This window comes from Phocoena sinus, chromosome 8 (genome assembly GCF_008692025.1).
Source record: "Phocoena sinus isolate mPhoSin1 chromosome 8, mPhoSin1.pri, whole genome shotgun sequence".
NCBI classification, from domain to species: domain Eukaryota; kingdom Metazoa; phylum Chordata; class Mammalia; order Artiodactyla; family Phocoenidae; genus Phocoena; species Phocoena sinus.
In genome coordinates this window covers 58,013,095-58,032,999 of record NC_045770.1, presented here as the reverse complement: position 1 = coordinate 58,032,999, position 19,905 = coordinate 58,013,095, and the positions used below count along the sequence as shown (strand labels likewise).

General features: G+C 43.0%; 1 protein-coding gene across 2 annotated transcripts in view; it reads right to left on the bottom strand.

Annotated features, from left to right (window-relative positions):
- Window positions 1–17,178, bottom strand: part of P4HA3 (prolyl 4-hydroxylase subunit alpha 3) — a 37,166-nt gene extending 19,988 nt beyond the window's left edge. Inside the window, exons 1-4 of one of the 2 annotated variants that reach the window (XM_032641372.1) lie at window positions 16,935–17,178; window positions 10,139–10,281; window positions 8,868–9,091; window positions 4,461–4,610 (exon numbers count right to left, since the gene is read on the bottom strand). In XM_032641372.1, coding sequence (XP_032497263.1) covers window positions 4,461–4,610; window positions 8,868–9,091; window positions 10,139–10,281; window positions 16,935–17,134 — 717 coding nt within the window. In that variant the 5' untranslated portion in view covers window positions 17,135–17,178. The remainder of the gene's footprint in view (window positions 1–4,460; window positions 4,611–8,867; window positions 9,092–10,138; window positions 10,282–16,934) is intronic. The other variant, XM_032641373.1, reaches the window with a different exon arrangement.
- Between the last annotated feature and the right edge of the window lie 2,727 nt (window positions 17,179–19,905).

The following is a 19,905-nucleotide window of genomic DNA, read 5'->3' as shown; positions in this document are numbered from 1 at the left end:
ACCTGAACCGTTCCCACTGCATAGTAATGACTCTCCCTGCAGCCATTCAACCTTGGGCTGCATGTGGTCAAAAGTAAACAGGGGATTTCCAGACAAACCTGGGGAACAGAACCCAGGCAGGGTGGGCTGTGATCCTGCTCTGAGTGCCATGGAATGATGATGAGCTGCTAGAACTGTATTTCCCTCTGATCATTTTATTTTTGCATGTGAAAAAATTCATTTTTAATGATAAAAGTAACAATAAGAACACTATAAAACATATGAGAAATAGGGGGAAAATGTTACACTGAAACCCAGGCATTTCAAGCACTTTGGATAATATATAGTGTTTACATAGTTACAATCATATTTCTTATACATTTTCATATCCTGATTGTTTCCCTCTACAGTGTAATCAGGAGTACTTTTTATATCTTTACATAGTCTTCAGAGACAGCATTTTTTAATTATTATTTTTCATTGTGGTAAACACAAACATAAATTTACCATCTTAACCATTTCTAAGTGTATAGTTTCAGTAGTATCAATATTAAATATATTCATGGGACTTCCCTGGTGGCGCAGTGGTTGGGAGTCCACCTGCCAATGCAGGGGACACGGGTTCGAGCCCCAGTCCGGGAGGATCGCGCGTGCCACGGAGCAGCTAAGCCCGTGAGCCACAACTACTGAGTCTGTGCTCTGGACCCTGCGAGCCACAACTGCTGAGTCCGCGTGCCGCAACTACTGAAGCCTGCGCACTCTAGGGCCCGTGTTCCGCAGCGGGAGAGGCCATCACAGTGAGAAGCCCGAGCACCGCAATGAGTGGCCCCCACTCGCCGCAACTAAATAAAGCCTGCACAGCACAAGGACCCAATGCAGCCATAAATAAATAAATATTAAGTAAATAAATAAATATATTCACATTGTTGTGCAACCAATCTCCAGAGTTTTTTCATCTTGCAAAATTGAAACTCTAATCATTAAAAAACAACTGCCAATTCTCCCCTCCCCTCAGCCCCTGGTAACCATCATTCTACTTTCTGTCTCTGTAAATTTGACTATTCTAGATACCTCATATAAATGGAATCAAACAGTATTTGTCTTTTTGTGACTGGCTTATTTCACTTAGCATAATGTCCTCAAGGTTCATCTATGTTGTAGCATGTGTTAGAATTTCCTTGTTTTTAAAGACTCAGTATTATTCCATTGTATGTATACACTGCATTTTGCTTATACGTTCATCCGTTGATGGATACTTGGATAGCTTCCCACCTATTGGCTGTTGTGAACAGTGCTGCTATGAACATGGGTGTACAAGAGAGACACATTTTTTTTTTTTTTTTTGCGGTACGCGGGCCTCTCACTGTTGTGGCCTCTCCCGTTGCGGAGCACAGGCTCTGGACGCACAGGCTCAGCGGCCATGGCTCACGGGCCCAGCCGCTTCACAGCATGTGGGATCTTCCCGGACCGGGGCACGAACCCGTGTCCCCTGCATCGGCAGGCAGACTCTCAACCAGTGCGCCACCAGGGAAGCTCCATTTTTTTATTTGGTTGCACCGGGTCTTAGCCTCGGCAGGTGGGCTCCTTAGTTGCAGCACGCAGGCTCTTTAGTTGTGGCATGCGATCTCTCAGTTGCAGCATGCATGTGGGATCCAGTTCCCCGACCAGGGATCGAACCCAGGCCCCCTGCATTGGGAGCTCAAGTCCCAACCACTGCGCCACCAGGGAAGCCCCAAGACAGCATTTTTAATGGCTGCATTTTATTCCATTTAGAAGCTCCATCACAGACAATCTAACCATTCTGCTATTGTTTGGGCATATAGATTGTTTCTAATTATTTAATATCATGAATTATTCTGTTCTGTACTTAACACAGGGACAGTTAAGTAATCTACTAATATAACGTCAGAGGTTAATTCAGGGTTATAGATTTTCAAACCCTTTTGAGATGAAGAGAACTAAAATACAATTTTACATATTTTTGAAACTCAAGGGCTTTATCACAAAGTAAAATATTTTATCAAGAACAAAGTTAGAGTTACTTTTGATGTCCCAGTTAAATTCCTTTGGAAATGTGCACACTAAATAATGTTAAATGAAAAAAGAGAATATATACTGTGTATAATATAAAAATAGATTACATTTATTGAGTGCATATGTGTCATAAATTGTGTTAAGGGCTTTACATGTATTAGCTTATTTAATCCTCATGACAACCCTCTGAGGTAAGCATTGAAGGGTAGCAGAATATGCCACCCTAAAATATGCCTCTTCGGCGTAAAGATTATTTTGAGCTAATTATTTTGAGAAACAACAGATACAGGAGAAGTTTTTCAAACCAGAGTAGAAGTTGCCCTTTTGTAAGGCAAATTTACATGTATAAAGGAAATCTCCATTTGTGAGGGTATCTCCCCCTGTGTACCTGGAAGAAAAGGATGACTCTACATCAGAGGAGAATCTTATCAATGGAGAAGGCACCCATTTAAATCTACATAACAATCTTACCCTTGCTTGCTATGCCTGGTCACCTCCCAAACTGGCTCTCCCCACACCTTCTTTCTTTTGTCTTTAGCTGGATACAGTATTTAAGATGGAGGTTTAGATCCCCTCAGAGAGTTACTCAACCTCCCTCCCAGCCCCAATAGCTCCCATGTCTACAGGAGGTATACATGTTAGTTAACTTATGTTTATTGTTCCTTTTGTTAATCTGTCTTATATTACAGGGAGGTCTCAGACAAAAACTCAGAAGGTTATTCGGAAAATTATTTCCACACTCTTACAGCATCATTATTATCTCCCTTTAAAGATAAGAAAATTAAGGTCCAGGGAGGTTAAGGGCGTTTCCCAAGTTTTCACAGAATTTGAACATAGGTCTGCCTGACTTCAGAGCTTATGGTTTAATTACTACACTCTACTGTCTCTCATTATTAGTAGTTACTGAAATGATTTTTCACTAAAATTTATCATGAAAAAGAATTAAATAATAATAGTACTATATATAATATTATATATATTATACTTTTCATGGTATATATAGATATATAATTTTATATGATAATGTAAGGTCCATGGAGGGACATTTATCCCTAATTTACTAAGGGTCAAAAGGGGACCAGAAATTGTCCATAAGACGATGCCAATGTGTTCTATTACTGTGGGATAAAAAAAAAAATGTACCACGAGAGCACAAAGAAGGAGAGTCTGAAGAGAATTAAGGAAGACTTCACAAAATAGGTGACATTTGAGCTACGCCTAGTAAGATGAATAAAATGTACCAAAGCACGATTGTGGAAAGGGAGAGTCTACAAGTGAGAAGAGGAGAAATCTAAGTCATCATAGGGGAAAAAAACCAAAACAATTAGTCAGACACTGTATTTAAAACTCTGTCTTTCAGGGTGAGCTGCTTTAGTTTATCTTCTCTGAGTCTCCACATCAATTCTCCATTTTCTTCTTCTATTAAAATTCAATAACTTCTCGCCATTTGTTGCATCAGAGGGATTCTGTTTCAGCTTTAGTATGTAGCAATTAAGCAGCAGAGTTAGGAAGAGCACCTTGGAAAATTTTACAACAAAGAGCCACTCACCAGGAATTTGCATGAGAGGAACAGGTCTATTTGCTGCACTGCTGTTTTGGCAGCAACACATGCGTTTGGACCACGCACATCCTCCTCCCTTTTCTCAGGAAAAGGGATAAAGGAAAAGGAATGTATGGAGCAGAAGTGGTTTATTAGTTTTGGAAACTCTAGGGAATTGGCTCTGTAGTGATTTTTCCAGCCTATTCTTGAAGACTGTACAACCCTGGTGGGAAATGGGATTAGCTACACAAAGGATGGCAGCTCCCACATGTAGGGAAACGAGCTTTCACGAGGGGCACAACAGGTTATAGATCAACAGTGCCAAAGAAAAACAACAGCTGGAGGAGGTACTGAGCTGATGCTCTGGACCAATGGCACCAGCTGTGTATCCAGACACTATTCATGTCACAGCTGGACTTGACTGCAGACGGGAGAGGCTAACAATCAAGCTTCTTCCTTGACATTGGCAGTATCATGGCATAATATCTGGGACGAGTTATGAAATGTTGAGAGGGCAAAAGAGCGATCTGCATTGACTATGAAGCTATTAAACATTTGTGGATGCAGCTGCTGCTGCTACAGGTAAGAGACCGCCTCCTACATGGGAGACGATGACTTTAAAGTAGTCAGTACATTGGAAAGAGTACTAACGAAGAATCAGACAGACTCGGGCTCTAATCCCAGCTCTGTGAACTCTGCGACAAGCTAGGAATTCTTTGGAGATTCAGTTTACTCACATGAGAAATAGGGAAATAACAAAACAACTGCCCTGCTTGACTCACATTTGATCCTGTTGGGAAGATGAAATAAATTAAGAGACATGAAAATGCTTAGAAAATTGTAAAGCAGATATAAAGCATTACGCTTACTGTGATGAAAGCAGTGAGCCCCCTGCTAACTCCCCTACCTGGAAATAGGCGAAGGCCAAGTGATCCAAGGCATCCTCTAGACTTGCCTCATCCTCTGTCTTCCATTCTCCATAAGAGCCTCGGAAGAGACTGACAGCCTCCTCCAGCCATGGAATGGCATGGTAGTAATCTCCCATGTCATAGGCCACCTGCAGGGAGCATAAGTACCGTCACTAAAGCCTTAGTCCATGGGTAGAGAAAGGAAATGATACTGCAAAGAGTGGAGGACCTTTGGAACCCAAGAAGGCAAGTTTTCTCTTTAATTCATTTAAATTAAATAGATTAAGCATCTATTATATACAAGACAATGTACTAGGCATGGAGAATATAAAGCATTCTTGCATTTAAAGAATTTATAATCTGGGGAGATGTGAGATATGAACTCAAGTAATTATAACACTGGGCAGAATGGCATGAATACTTGAGAATCTCAGAAAGCTTCACGGAAGAAGTGCCATCTGAGATGAGCCTTCGTTGAAGAAGGAAAAGAATTTCCATGAGCAGAGATTGGAATGAAGGTCATTTTATGGTGAGGGAATGGTAGAAACAGAAACCAAAAGCAAGAATGTGTTCAAGCAGTATATTGTGGCTATAGTCTAAGGCAAAGAGAAGCAGGAAATAAACATAAAAAGGCAATAGGGGGGCTTCCCTGGTGGCGCAGTGGTTGAAAGTCCGCCTGCTGGTGCAGAGGACATGGTTTCGTGCCCCGGTCCTGGAAGATCCCACATGCCACGGAGCGGCTGGGCCCGTGAGCCATGGCCGCTGAGCCTGCGCGTCTGGAGCCTGTGCTCCGCAATGGGAGAGGCCACAACAGTGAGAGGCCCGCGTACAGCAAAAAAAAGAAAAAACAAAAGGCAACAGGGGCTAAGCTAATTAGAGTGTGACTGTCATGTTTTTAGGAAGATGCTGTTGGTAGCAATGTGAGGAATGGATTAAAAGCATTCATTTATTTATTCAATATTTACTGAGTATTTACAATGTACCTGGTGGTCCCTGCCTTTAAAGAGCTTACAACCAATCAAGGGGCACATAAGTAAACCAATAATTGTGACATAATGCATTAGACATCTTAATGAAGGTAGACATTGGAACGTATGAGAGCTCAGTGGATCTGTCCTATATTAAGTGTCTGAATGTGGGGAATATGGCAACACGCACTAGACATAGCTCCCGTCTCCTAATAGCTTACAGTTAACTAGAATACCAGAACTGCAGGCAGAATTTCCTGCAAGTTGATGTTGGAGACAGCAGGGAATTATAAAGTCACAGATTTGGAAGGCCTCTTTCTAATTCAGGTATAATTTCCAGCAGGCAGAAAAATAGGGCAGAACCTAAAGATCCTGCAACTCTGCCACCTAAACAGTTAAGTCCATTCCTATCCCCCATCTGCCATTAGCCTGCTGTGTTATCTTTCTGGTCCTTAAGTTTTCTATTTGTAAAAACGTTGAGTTGAAGAATAACAATAAAAAATGACTGAACTTTTCCTGTTAACAATTTATTTAATTAAGATTTCCATGAGGAACTTTAAGTCTCAGCAATACAGCAGATTGAGATAACTGGAATCCTTCCAACCACAAAAACTTAGAAATTTTGAATAAAATATACAAAGCATTTAATTATATATTTTCAAGAAAGACTGGAAAATACCCAAGTACCAGAAGTAAAAAAGGAGTTGAAAATCCAAGTAATAAGCTTATGAGCAGATGCTGAAGCTGCCTAGGATGGGGTGGGGGTTGGTTCTAGTAACCTTGGTACTTAGTAACCTTAGGTTATAATACCCACATGAGGACAGTATGTGAGCCTTCTGTAGACCTCCCAAACCTAGGAATTGGAATTAAGACACACTCATAAAACTGAAACCCATGAAAAACTACACTATAAGGGAAAGAGTAGACCAGAAAAAAATCTACCCACTGTCATAAGGAGACAAGAAAGTTGGTTTGTTTCTGTCTGGCCTCTATTCAGAGAAATAGATATGGAAACAACCTAAGTGTCCATCAGTGGAGGAATGAATAAAGAAAATGTGATCTATATAATTCAGCCATTAAAAAGAATGAAATCTTGTCATTTGTGACAACATGGATGGACCTCGAGGGCATTATGCTAAGTGAAATAAGTCAGACAGAGAAAGACAGATACCATATGCTCTCACTTACATGTAGAAACAAAACCAAAAAAAATAAAAATAAAAACCCCAATCCCATAAATAGAGGGAGCAGATTAGTTGCCAGAGGCCAGGGGTAGGGGGAAGGCAAAGTGGGTGAAAGGGGTCAAAAGTTATAAACTTCCAGTTATAAAATAAATAAGTCATGGGGATGTAATGTACAGGGGAAAAAAAATAAGTATCTAAGGCTAGTGATACCACCAGAGTACCTGGAAGAAGAAAACCCCAAACGCTATGAAGGGATATTCCTACAACTCTGGGCAGAAAAAGGCTCTTAGCGGGGAAAAAGTCCTGCTAAAAATAAGCTCACAATCAAAAATGATAAACTATATCAGGAAACAACTGACAATGAACAAGAGTCAACCAACACAACAGGAGGGTAGTAAAACTAGACAATTAAGAATTTCAGAAAATAGAAAGATTGATCTGCTTTAAAATAATCCATGGAGGAGAGTGAAGATGAAACAGATGTGTCTACATGTTAATAATTATCAAAGTTTATTCTTCGACCCAGCGATACCACTCCCAAGTATTTAACCAAGAGAAATGAAAACAAATGTCCACAGAAACACGTACATAAGAATGTTAATAGCAGCTTTATTCTAGCTGATGCTGGAAACAAATCAAGTATCCATCAACATGAGATTGGATAAACAGTTTGTGGTATATTCAAACAATGGAATACTAGTCAGCAATAGAAAGGAATGAACTACTGATAAACGCCACAACATTTATGAATTTCACAGATACAACATGCTGAGTGACTCAAGAGCACTTACTGTATGGTTTAGGACAGTGGTCACCTGGTACCTGGGCAAGGTTAGAGTAGAAAGGGTGGGAGTGGTGAGAAGGAAAAGGAAGTAGGGCTGTATTTAGCTGTCTGTAAATTCTTTTTAGAAAATCTGAAAAAAAATCTGAAACAAATATAGCAAAATTTGAACATATATTTCATCTCAATTATAGATATAATTGCTTCTTATTTTATGTGTACTTTTCTTATATTTGAAATGTTTTATCTTTCAAAATAAGTAAATAAATACAGAAATAAGGATTGCCAGTGAGACTTTTAGGAAGCGACTTACTGAATTTTCAACATATGGTTTTAGTCTCAGAAAAACCTCACTAAGGAAGCATACATTGGTACCATACATGGAGCTGTTTTAACTGGCTTCAATTTAAATTAGCCATGAACAGGATGATTCAGCTCTGATTCTATTCAGGATTTCAGAAAAGGAAAAATGCACACAGAGAGGCTTAGGACAACCCTCTCCACATTAACTTGGAAGACTGATTCTCAAAACTTGGATTCAGGACACATGAGGCCCCCTCTTATATCGGCTAATGAATACTGCAGGGGCTGGGAAAAATTCACTTTCCTGCAATACGCATCTTTAAAATTAAAAAGGATTTACTCCATTACTTCTTGGGCAAAGGCTAACAAAGAATATATTGTAAAATAACCTCAAGAGTGTTTAAAACTTGTGATCAAAGATCAGTTAAATATCTCATAAGGAAGGTTCTTAAAGTCTGTTTTCTCAAGCAATGTTAAAACGATGATGTTTTTTTCCTTTGGCCGCAGCACGCGGCTTGCAGGGTCTTAGTTCCCCGACCAGGGATCAAAACTGTGACCCCTGCAGTGGAAGTGCAGAGTCCTAACCACTGGACCACCAGGGAATTCCCAAATGGCCTGTGTTTTGGCACTACTTTAATTTAGTATTTACAAATGCCTAGGAAATGTTGCAAGGGATTTCACAAAGTCTCAGGAGGCTGAGTTTCCGTGATCAACCTTCACATCACCATTTCCTTTCCTTTCCCCCACCCTTTGACCCTGCTTCTCCTTTCCACCTGGCTGTTCATCTACTGGCGGGGTGCTCTACTTAGGGTGACCATAGGGCCATTTTTCCCAGGACAGTCCCATTTTATATCTGTCATCCTGGCTAATAACACCTCCTTCACTCTCAAGAGTGTCCTAAGTATATGATTTCCTTATCATGGAAAGAGCATGGGATTCAGAGTTAAAAGATGCAGGTTCAAATTTTAGTTCTGCTACTTAAAACTGTGTAACCTTAGGCAAGTTATTTACCCTCTCTGAACCTCAGTTTCTTCATCTGAAAATGGGGAATAATACCAAATTTCCAAGTTTGCTGTCAGGATTAGAAATATGTAAAAGGAATCAGGATATAGTGATTTCATCCCCCAAAAAGAGAGCTGAGCAATTTGCCCTCTCTCTGAATATCATTACCTTGCCAACTTGAAAGCAGTCATCCCCCGTGAGGGAAAAAAGCCGTCTGGGACTGTACAGGTCAGTGACAGCACAGCCGGTGACTCTCTGGAAGACGCCTCGGGCAAGTCCCTTCACACTGAGCATGTACACGTCCTGCAGCCGCATCAGGGCCCTTGCTGCTCCCTCAAGGTCCTCAAAGGCTGGCAGGTCCTGTTCCACCTTCTCATAACCATCCTTCAGAGCTGTAAAGGTCATGAAAGCATCAATCTACCATTCAAAAAACAGGCGGTGAGCATTTAATACAGCAAGGCATCATCACCTTAATCACCATAATCATCAGGCTCATAATATTACATGAGCAAAGATAATGTTTTATCTGCTTTTGTTCCCAGGGTAACAGAATCTTCTGAATGAGGAACAGACACTCTAGAGTAAAAACTAAGCACCTTTATCATGTTGTTCCATTCTACCTGTCTCCAGGAGTCTTGCCTTTTGGGGGACAAACTCTTCTTCCTCTTAACTTCCCCAAAGTCAACAAACTTCTTTAAGTACAAAGTACAGTAAATTAGGAAAGTGATCTTACTACAGATCACACTGTAGTGGCAACTTAATAAAATAGAAATTATTAGAAGGCATCACTTTTAGGGACTTCCCTGGCAGTCCAGTGGTTAAGACTTTGCCTTCCAAAGCAGGGGGTGTGGGTTCAATCCCTGGTCGGGGAGCTAAGATCCCACATGCCTCGCAGCCAAAAAACCGAAACATAAAATGGAAGCAATATTGTAACAAATTCAACAAAGACTTTAAAAATGGTCCACATCAAAAAAAAAATCTAAAAAAAAAAAGAAGACATCACTTTTACATGTATGTAAATGGGATGATATAACCTATAGTCCTTCACAGGATTGGAGTGAAGATCAAATGAGATAATGGATATGAAAGTGCTTTCTAGGACTTCCCTGGTGGTCCAGTGGTTAAGACCTCACGCTTCCACTGCAGGGGGCGCAGGTTCAATCTCTGGTCAGGGAAGTTCCTCATGCTGCGTGGTGCAGCCAAAAAAAAAAAAAAAAAAACTAAACTAAAAACTTACTGAAAAAAAAAGTGCTTTCTAATTATAATTATATAAACATATTAACAAAGGGACCTAGTTCTTTGTAATAGTTAGAGCTAAGGAGATCAAGTAATACCTACCCACTTCATTATCCTTCATCACATCCCTTCAGAACCTCTCTCCTTTCCACTAAGTCAGGAGACAGAATCTTCTCTCACCCTCCAGCCCTCCTCCTCATTACCTCGGATGTTCTCACTGGCCTCCAGACTATGTACCACATTCTTCCAGTCGGACTGTAGGCGTTTGATGAGAGTAAATGCAAGCAGAGGGTTAGACACAGGGGTTGCTGAATCTTCATGCAAAGATAGCACCTTGTCATAGAATCTGAAAGAGAGGAACAGAATGATCTCACCTACTGATACAACCACTCTACCGAGTGAAGGCTGGCATGGTGTATGCACATTTAGAGTAGTTAAAAATGAAATGCTGAACCCCTTGAGACTCATGTAATATTCTAAGCAAGAAGCACAAAGAATATGAAAACTACCAACACAACAAAAGTAGGTTCATTCATTTGTTCATTCAGCGAGGCAGTCTCCACTGGTCAATTTTTGTACGTCAGCTATCATGCTAGATGCTCGAGACCCAAAGGCAAGAGACAGTGGAGCTCTCAAGGAGGTCCCAAATAAGAAAATCCTTTTTTCTCTTATCACTCTATAATCAAAACTTAGAGTCTGGTAGAAGCTCAAACACATTGTTGAATTAATTATGAAAACCGTGCTATGTGCTATGAGAGAAGAGAGCCTATAATGCTATAAAATGCTCTGGCGATTTGTAGGTAGGGCACCTAACCCAGGTGGGAGTTAGAAGGTGTAAGGGAAGACTTTCCAGAGGATATGGCACCTGATCTGTGTTCTGAAGGATTAGTTAAAATATCAATAGCTACTATTGAGCACTTACCATGTATTAGGCATCCTGTTAAGTGGTTTAAACATATTGTCTCATTTAATCCCCGCAACATGCTTAGAATAGATTTTATCATGCACTTTTTACAGGAGGGGAAACTGCAACAAGGCTACGCTGCTGGTAAACAGCAAAGCCAGGAATGAACCCAAGCCTGCCTGACTCTGAAGCTGGGGTTCTTGGCTGATTTTGCCACACTGTTTCCCATGGAGCTAGAGCAAAGAAGGGAGGAGAGTAGTTTTTTTGAGCCAACAGGGACCAATGTGTCCAAAGGCACAGAGGCTTGACATATATTTGATCATTCAGTAAGTCACTTGCTAGATGTCAGTCTCCATGCTGGAAGCTGAGGATAAACAGGCAAGACAGGGTCCAATGATCAAGGATTTTTGTTGTTTTTTTAATAAGGAGGAGGGGGAAAGGATGGTGAAAGGGAAGGGGAGGGGAAGAGGAGGGAAAGGGTGAGGGAGAGGAAGAAGGAGAAGAGGAGAATTTATCTATTATTATTATTTTTTAATTTATTTTTGGCTGTGTTGGTCTTCGTTGCTGCGCGCAGGCTTTCTCTAGTTGCGGCGATCGGGGGCTACTCTTCATTGTGGTGCGCGGGCTTCTCATTGCAGTGGCTTCTCTTGTTGCAGAGCACGGCTCTAGGCTCTCAGGCTTCAGTAGTTGTGGCACACAGGCTCAGTAGTTGTGGCGCACGGGCTCTAGAGCGCAGGCTCAGTAGTTGTGGTACACGGGCTTAGTTGCTCCACGGCATGTGGGATCTTCCTGGACCAGGGATTGAACCTGTATCCCCTGCACTGGCAGGCGGATTCTTAACCACTGTGCTACCAGGGAAGTCCGATCAAGGGTTTCATGGACAAGAAAATAGCTGATTTCTCATCACTCTTTTCCTAAGTTCAATATATATTTCTATGAAAGAATAAATGAAATACATTCTCCTAGGAGCTAGGAACAAAATTTTGAATAAGACAATAACCTTGATCTTAAACACTTGCAGCCATTGAGATCACAAATAATTACATTAAAGGTGCAACACCAGATTTAAGAACAAGGCTTAGTGGAGAGTACACAGTGGGGGTGATTAACTTGGCCAGAGCAGGTGAGAGAAGGTTTCACAGAGGAGATAATAAACTGGCTTGATGGGTAAATGCAAATAATGAGGAAGGGAGAAGGAGGCCTCCTTCCAAGGCAGGCAGAGACAGTTCAACATATGCAAAGGTACAGAGAGAAACAGGGAAATTACAAGCCGTTTAGTACTGCTGGAGCACGGGGTATATTGGGAGAATGGGGAGACTAGACTGAAGAAGTGAGGAGCACCTAATAGACCTTGCTGAGAAATTTGATTTTTACCCTGTGTGCAATTAGGAGCAGCAAAAGGTTTTAAGTGAGAGTGGAATGCACTATGATACGTTACATATATAAATCTGTGAGAGGGTGGGGGGGAGGGGTTAGAAGTGGAAGTGACCAGAGGCAGAAAGACCATAACAGTGACAGTGGGAGCAGAGAATGGGATGGTTTCAGGAGAGATATTTAGGAAGCAGATCATATAGAAACTGGTGATGGTTGTAATGGAGAATGAACAGGTGGGTTATCCAAGCATGCTTCCAACCTTTCTGGTTGCCAACATTTGCAGAAAATGGCCAGAAATATTGGGGCCAGAAGTGATCATCTTTCTCATTAATTTCTCTCCTCCTCGATGTCCTACAAGAGTGTTCATACAAGCAAAGGTGCTGTTTCCTTTCCTGGCATACTATGGTTATTCCATTGCTAACCCTCTAACAGGATTTATATTGTTGGAAGTTATTAGTTATAGTAAGGCAGACTTAAGAGTTCTAGTCCTGCCCTCTAAGACTTTTTTCCCTTTGTTTTAAAATTATTAATTTTGAAAACAATACAATAACAACAATGGAAGTAAAAGAAAAAAGTGTGGGGACTTCCCTGGTGGTGCAGTGGTTAAGAATCCACCTGCCAATGCAGGGGACACGGGTCGAGCCCTGGTCAGGAAGTTCCCACATGCCGTGGAGCAACGAAGCCTGTGCGCCACAACTACTGAAGCCCATGTGCCTAGAGCCTGTGCTCCACAACAAGAGAAGCCACCGCAGTGAGAAGCCCGTGCACCTCAACGAAGAGTAGCCCCCGCTCGCCACAACTAGAGAAAGCCCGTGTGCAGCAACGAAGACCCAATGCAGCCAAAAATAAATAAATAAAATAAAATAAAATAAAAAGAATCCGCCTGCCAATGCAGGTGACACGGATTCAAGCCCTGGTCCGGGAAGATCCCACATGCCACGGAGCAACTAAGCCCATGCACTACAACTACTGAGCCTGTGCTCTAGAGCCCATGAGCCACAACTACTGAGCCCACATGCAGCAACTACTGAAGCCCGCATGCCTAAAACCCATGCTCCACAACAAGAGAAGCCACCACAATGAGAAGCCCACACACTGCAACAAAGAGTAGCCCCCGCTCGCTGCAACTAGAGAAAGCCTGCGCGCAGCAATGAAGACCCAATGCAGCCAAAAATAAACAAATATTTTTAAAAAAAGGAAGTGTGAGCAAAGTGAAAAGGATATGGATTTATATGAATGTATGCAAGAGCACGTGAGAATAGAAGAGTCCTTTGGCCAGAGTGGAGGACTTCAGTGAGTGGAAAGGGATGGAAGTGACGAATGGAGGGAGTGGCAGGGTGGTGGCGGATTTCAATCCCGTGAAACAGTCAGAACTAAGGATTTCTCAAGGGGGCCTCAACTATAAACAGAGCCTGAAACACAATACTTGCTTCGGGTAGAGGTGCTTCTAGCGAGCCAAACGTTCAATTCAAGCATAAACTAAGGAAAAAGGATCTGCACCTGGGTGCCCCAGGGAGGAAATAGGAAGACTGTCAAGTCCCAGGACGTCTCTGCTCCCCAAGACAGGGGTATCTGAGAGCAGCTACTCTAGGGTTTTGAAACTAAACCAGCCTCCAGGGTGTGGGATTTTTTTTTTTACTACCCATTATTTCCTGCTTCAGCTCCATATGGAACTACTTAGTGAAAGATATTCCACTGCTAGACAAAAACACTTACAAGCAGAGACTTGGGCTTGAGTTCAGCCTGAAGGGTAAGTGTCCAGGGACAACTGAGGCTGAGTGGGCAGGGATTTTATAAGACAGTTGAATGTGGAGGAGCTGGAAGGAGACCTGAGAGGTATCCTGACCCAGCCTCCAACTATCCCTCAGTTTCCTCCTCTATAAAATGGCAGAACTGGTCTAGTCTAGAATAACTCTATGAATCCTTTTGGCACAACCATTCTATTATTTCTTTCCATCACCTTTTCCACAACTGAATAAACAGATTCCTCATCTGGTGCTTGAGAACTAATGTATAACAGGCATCAGAGGAAAGTGAGGCACAAAGAGAAAGAAGCAAGACAGAGAGGTGAAGATCTGTTCCAAGTCACCCATCAGATCAAAAGCAACATCTCCTTGTTCTCTTCACATCCCACTTTGTATTATGGTGTCAATTTATTTAGGGCAGGGGTTTGATCTCTACTGCAGCACATAATTCAATTCAGTGTTCAGGTATGTCATCTTTCTGTCACACAAAGAAAAAAAGACCTATCAACTGCTATCTGAGGCTGGTTTGGAATCTAAACGTTGGCCTTATGCTCAGCCTCTGAGCCAATAGCTGGTTTTCAGAGACTGAGTTACTGGATGCTGAATTCAAACCTCAGGGTTTCCTAAACGGAATTTTGCTTTAACAAATGCTGAGAATGGAAAATCAGATCCTTTCCTTCAAGAATCTGCACATAAAATTTGCAACCCAATCCCTGCATTAAACATAGCCTGGACAGGTTACCCAACCACAATACATGGGCTATTTTAATTCAATATGTTTCTCCTTTGGAATTCAGAAATGGCTTTGTCTCGGTTCTTCTGAGATATTCTGAATGCTTAATTCCTAGCACAGAAATAATTGCTGCTGATACTACTTTTTAAATCTTGGTGGTTTTTTTAAACTGCAACAACAAAAAAAGGTACGGGTTAGCTAAATATTATATAACTAGTATTCGTAATACTATACTAGTATACAACTGTATATGTGATTGGGCTGGCCAAAAAGTTCGTTCAAGTTTTTGGAAGATGTTACAGAAAAACCCGAACAAACGTTTTGGCCAACCCAATATAACTAGTATAATTTTTATTCATTAACTTGGGGTAGGGAGTAGTAGTTTCAACACCAAAAATATTTAATTTCTAAATTTAGAAATTCAAAGAAGAAATGATCAACACTGCAAGCTCTCTCTTCTGAACCTGTTCCCCAAGAGGCCCGGCATCAGGATTCTGATACCCATCTCCACCTAAGCCACTCAAATAAAGAGATTAGTGGTATGAGAACAAGCACATGAATAGCAGGGAGCAGGATGGCATCTTGAATCAAAGAGAAGAGTCTGTTCTACTTCCACCAGTGAACAAAATTATATCATTTTGCTCTGTAAGCATGGGCCCACAGAACACTAGGCAACTATGCTACTCCAAAAAGTGACAAGAATTATTGAAATTATCACCGTTTACTGTTATAATTAATACACACTTACGTATACTCTACATGTGTATCATCATGCTACTTCAAACTAACAGTAAATTTAAACATGCATACAACCACTTATAAGCAAACTACATACTTAAGACCATGTACCAAATTACATCATCATTTAGTCACCATCAAGTAACAGACAAGATCTCTCACATACACTTCCTCGCACAAACTGGTTCTCTTCTACCTGGGTTCTCCCACACAGCCATAGGGGCCCTCACACCTTCTTCCCATATGGCCTGGAAACAGTGTTACTACCGCATACGCTCACTCAGTTTTATCAGCGGCACATTGTGAGATAGCCCTCTGTGGCCTCAGCTCAGCTGAGGGTCACAGGACATACAGTATTAATATATTCAGGTAACTATGTGGTTACACCTCTGCTTCTCATATTGTGAGCTTCTCAGTGTCCCAGGAGAAGGTGCACAGCACATATTCATACACATGGTATCATATCCAATCATTCATCTTTCATTGTTTGACACTGCAGAGTCTTACAGTAGTTTGTTGACTGTATAGCAAAACAACATTGGCTGAGCATCTGCCGGTGTGTGCTACACTCAGCATCCCCTAGCATCAACTATGGTTTTGCCCAGTGTTTTCTTGGTGTCAAATACTTTCATATTCATATAACATCTCAGTTATAGTATTTAGAGCTGTTACGTGTGTAAAGAGAAGGGAGAGCAGGAAGCAAGGGGAAGGATGGACGTCTCAGATTAACAGTCATGAGGTTACAGACTCTGAGCTCCTAGAGGGCAGGGTTTGGTCTGGTTCACCATTCTCTCCCTAGTGCCTGGAACAGTGCTTGGCTCATGGTAGGCACTCAAACATACGTGTTGAATAAACTGATGAACACAAAGGATTATTCATACAGTGACCTGGACAATTACTCGGCATCCTTCACATGCAGACTATGATATGCATAGTGTCATGCCTACCCTGTCTCAATGACATGTAAATCTCGTACACAGGCACAGAATGTCACCCCATACTAAACATCAGTTTCCTGGGTCACACGGTCAACACATGTGTGGCTACAGTGTCACTCTTCTCTCCATTTCACTCTTGCAATGTCGTTGTGTCTCTGTGACACAGAGCCTGGAGGCCCACACAGCTTGACCCAGCACCTTGGGCGGCCCTACTCCTCCTCGGAGTCGCTGCTCCACACTTTTCCACAGTGTATCAACTTGGCGGTGTGATGTTGGATTGGGGTGCCACTGTGTGTGTGTGAGGGACAGAGTCAGAGGTCCTACACAGTGTGACACAGTGTCTTGAGGTCCCACACAGGATGACGGTGTATCTGGGGAGTCACACTGGGCCATGGTATCGCAGTCTCACGGTGAGACACCGCGTGTGAGGTCCCGGCAGGGTGACGATGAACCTAAGAGTTACCCCGCCCCGCCCCCCTCCCTCCCCCGACCCCGCCGTGGCACAGTGTCTTGGCCTAGTCTTCTGACTCGGTCTTCCCTACTCAGACCCCACCCCCGTGCCCTCACCTGGTGAGATCCCGCAGCCGCGCCTCCTCCCCGCGCAGGTAGCGCCGCAGCAGTCCCAGCAGCCGGCGCTCGGGCGCCAGGGCGCGCGCCACACTGGTCAGCGCCGAGAACGTGTCCCCGCGCGCCGCGACCCCGGCCAGGTCCCCTGCCTGGAGCGCCAGCACCGCCAGCAGCGCTGCCAGCCGCACAGCGGGGCCCATCGCCGGCGCTGGCGCGCGTCCTCTCAGGCCTTGCAGCCCGGCCCTGCGCCCGACGCTCCGCCCTGGCCCGCCCCCGGCTCCTCCTCGCTCTGACCCCTCCCCTCGCTCTCCACCTCCCACCTTCTTGCCCCCTAGTTCCCTAGACTGCGTGTGGACTGCCTGCAACCTCAGTGTCCGCCCGCCCTCCACTAAATCACAGCCCTGGGAAAACATTTCCACTGTGTCTATTTCACACTTGGGGAAACTGAGGCAGCGGGTGTGGTGAGGCGTGAATTCACCAGTCTATGGCTGTACAACGCCATCCAAAAATATTCACCCCTCTGGATCAAGGGGTGGAAATGCAGAAACATCACTGGATTCTGATGGAGAGATCGGGAGAGTAAATGTCATGGTATGGTAACAGCGGTGCGGGTAAAGAGCTGTGACAGACCAGAGGGGAAGAAAACACTTCACACAGGACGTGACGTCTGAACCATCTTGAAGGATGAGTAGAATTTGGACCGGAGGTAGAGGGTGAAGGCCATTAGGGTCAGCGCATGACAAATCTAGGACCTATACAACCAAAAACTCTGGGGTCCTGGGTCACTGCTCTACATGACATACCTATGATCACTGAAGCAAACAAAAATATTATTATTGTATCCTACTACTTATTCTTTCCCCCTCTTTCCCAGGCAATGTTATTCACTCATTCATTCATTTAACAAATATTTAGCACCTGTTCCACTGTGCTGAGGACAAAGAGAAATAGCAGATCCAACCCTAGACTCACAAGGGGAGACAGAGATGTAAACAAATAACCACAAAGTGCTGTCAGGGTAACCGAGGGTTGTGCAGTGAGCAAGGGCAACTCTGAGGAGGGAGCCCATCCCCATGCATAGACGGTGGAGAGGGCTTCACAGAGGGGGCAACGTGTGCAGGTCCAAAAGGATGAAAAGGAATTGTCTGGAAGATGTCGGGCAAGGGAGGGATGGGCTTTCCTGGAGAAGGTACTATGTATGCCAAGGTTCGGAGATGGAAAATAGTTTGAGTTGCAGAAATGATGAAAAGTTCCTTGTGGTTGGGCCTGTCAGATTGTGAAGTGTTTTTGCATGTCATACGAAGAAATTTAGCCTGTTATGAAAATCCAATGGAAGTTTTTTTTTAATTGAAAAAAAATTATTTATACAGCTGCATCGGGTCTCAGTTGCGGCACACGGGATCTTCGTTGAGGCATGCAGATCTTTCGTTGCGGCGCGCGGGCTTCTCTCTAGTTGTGGCGTGTGGGTTTTTCTCTCTCTAGTTGTGGCACACGCAGGCTCCAGGGCATGTGGGCTCTGTAGTTGTGGTGCCTGGGGTCGAGAGCGCATGGGCTTTGTAGTTTGCAGCACGCAGGCTCTCTAGTTGAGGCACACGAGCTCAGTAGTGTGGCGCACAGGCTTAGTTGCCAGGGATCAAACCCATGTCCCCTGCATTGGAAGGTGGATTCTTTACCACTGGACCACCAGGGAAGTCCCCCAGTGGAAGTTCTTAAGGTGGTGTTAATAGCCATCCAGTGACTGAGCAAGGTGAGGGAATAAAGGCCCAGCCATTTAGGCCCAACATGAGACAGCTCTGAGAGGCAATACTAGCTCTAGCCCTCCTGCCACATTAATCAACGCTTTGTCAAGCCTCTTTGACCTCTTCCTCTGCCCTTTCCTGCTTCCTGTCCCTTTCACAGATGTTGATCCCTAACAAATATCTTGCACTTCAAACTTCATCTCAGCATCTGCTTCTGGAGAACCCGATCTGTAACACCAATGCAATCAACATACACAGCTGGTGAGTGTAGAGCAGGAACCTGAACCCAGGTGGTGTGGATCCAGGGGCCATATTCTTAATTGCTACCAGAGGCAGATTTACCACGAAGCCTTTGAAGCTTAAGCCTCAAGGCCCCTAACTTGCACAAACCCTTTCCAACACCCTCAGGATTGAGGGGTGGCAGAACCTAACAATATGTTCACATGGTTATATGTATTTGTAAAATTTGCAAAATAAAGCTATTTTAATGACAATTTTCTCTTTCCACTCTGACTTCCTCTCCATTACACTTCCCCTTATTGTGCGCATGTTGGAATGGCCAAGGGTCTGTATTTACAACTGAGTAGTCATCTTAGCCTGCTTTCTGCCCGTAGAAGGTTGAGGGTTGTAGTATGAAGAATAATGGCCCCCCAAAGATGCCCATGTCCTAATTCCCACAGCCTGTGACTATGTTGCCTCACACAGCAAAGGGAATTTTGCAGGTGTGATTAAGGATCCTGAGATGCCCCATTTATTCACTTATTCATTTATTTTACATCAGTATGGGCTCATGAATTTTACTGAATGAATTATAATTCATTACTTTGCTTATTTTGAATCTCATATTGCCCTAGAGTTGGTCAATGGTAGCCTCTTCAATCTGCCTCCTGTGTCCTTCTGATATGTCCCCTTCATTCCTTGAGCACTTCCATAATTTGTTACTTCCAAGGTATTCCAAATCGCCATGTACTTTCCCTGCTCCTGTCCTGGAATCAAGCATTTCCCCCATGAGCCCTGTTTCCTTGTATTCAGAAACTAAGATCTAGGTGCTAAGTATGCTCATTGCAACTGTAGTGTCTCTGTTCTCAGGTCCTTTCAGCAGACAGAACTACGTAATTATATATAACTCTGTTAAACTTTTCTTAAGTATTTTTTCTTTTAAAAAATGAGATATAATTTACAAACTATAAAATCCACATTTTTAAAGTGTACGATTCATTCATTTTTACTAT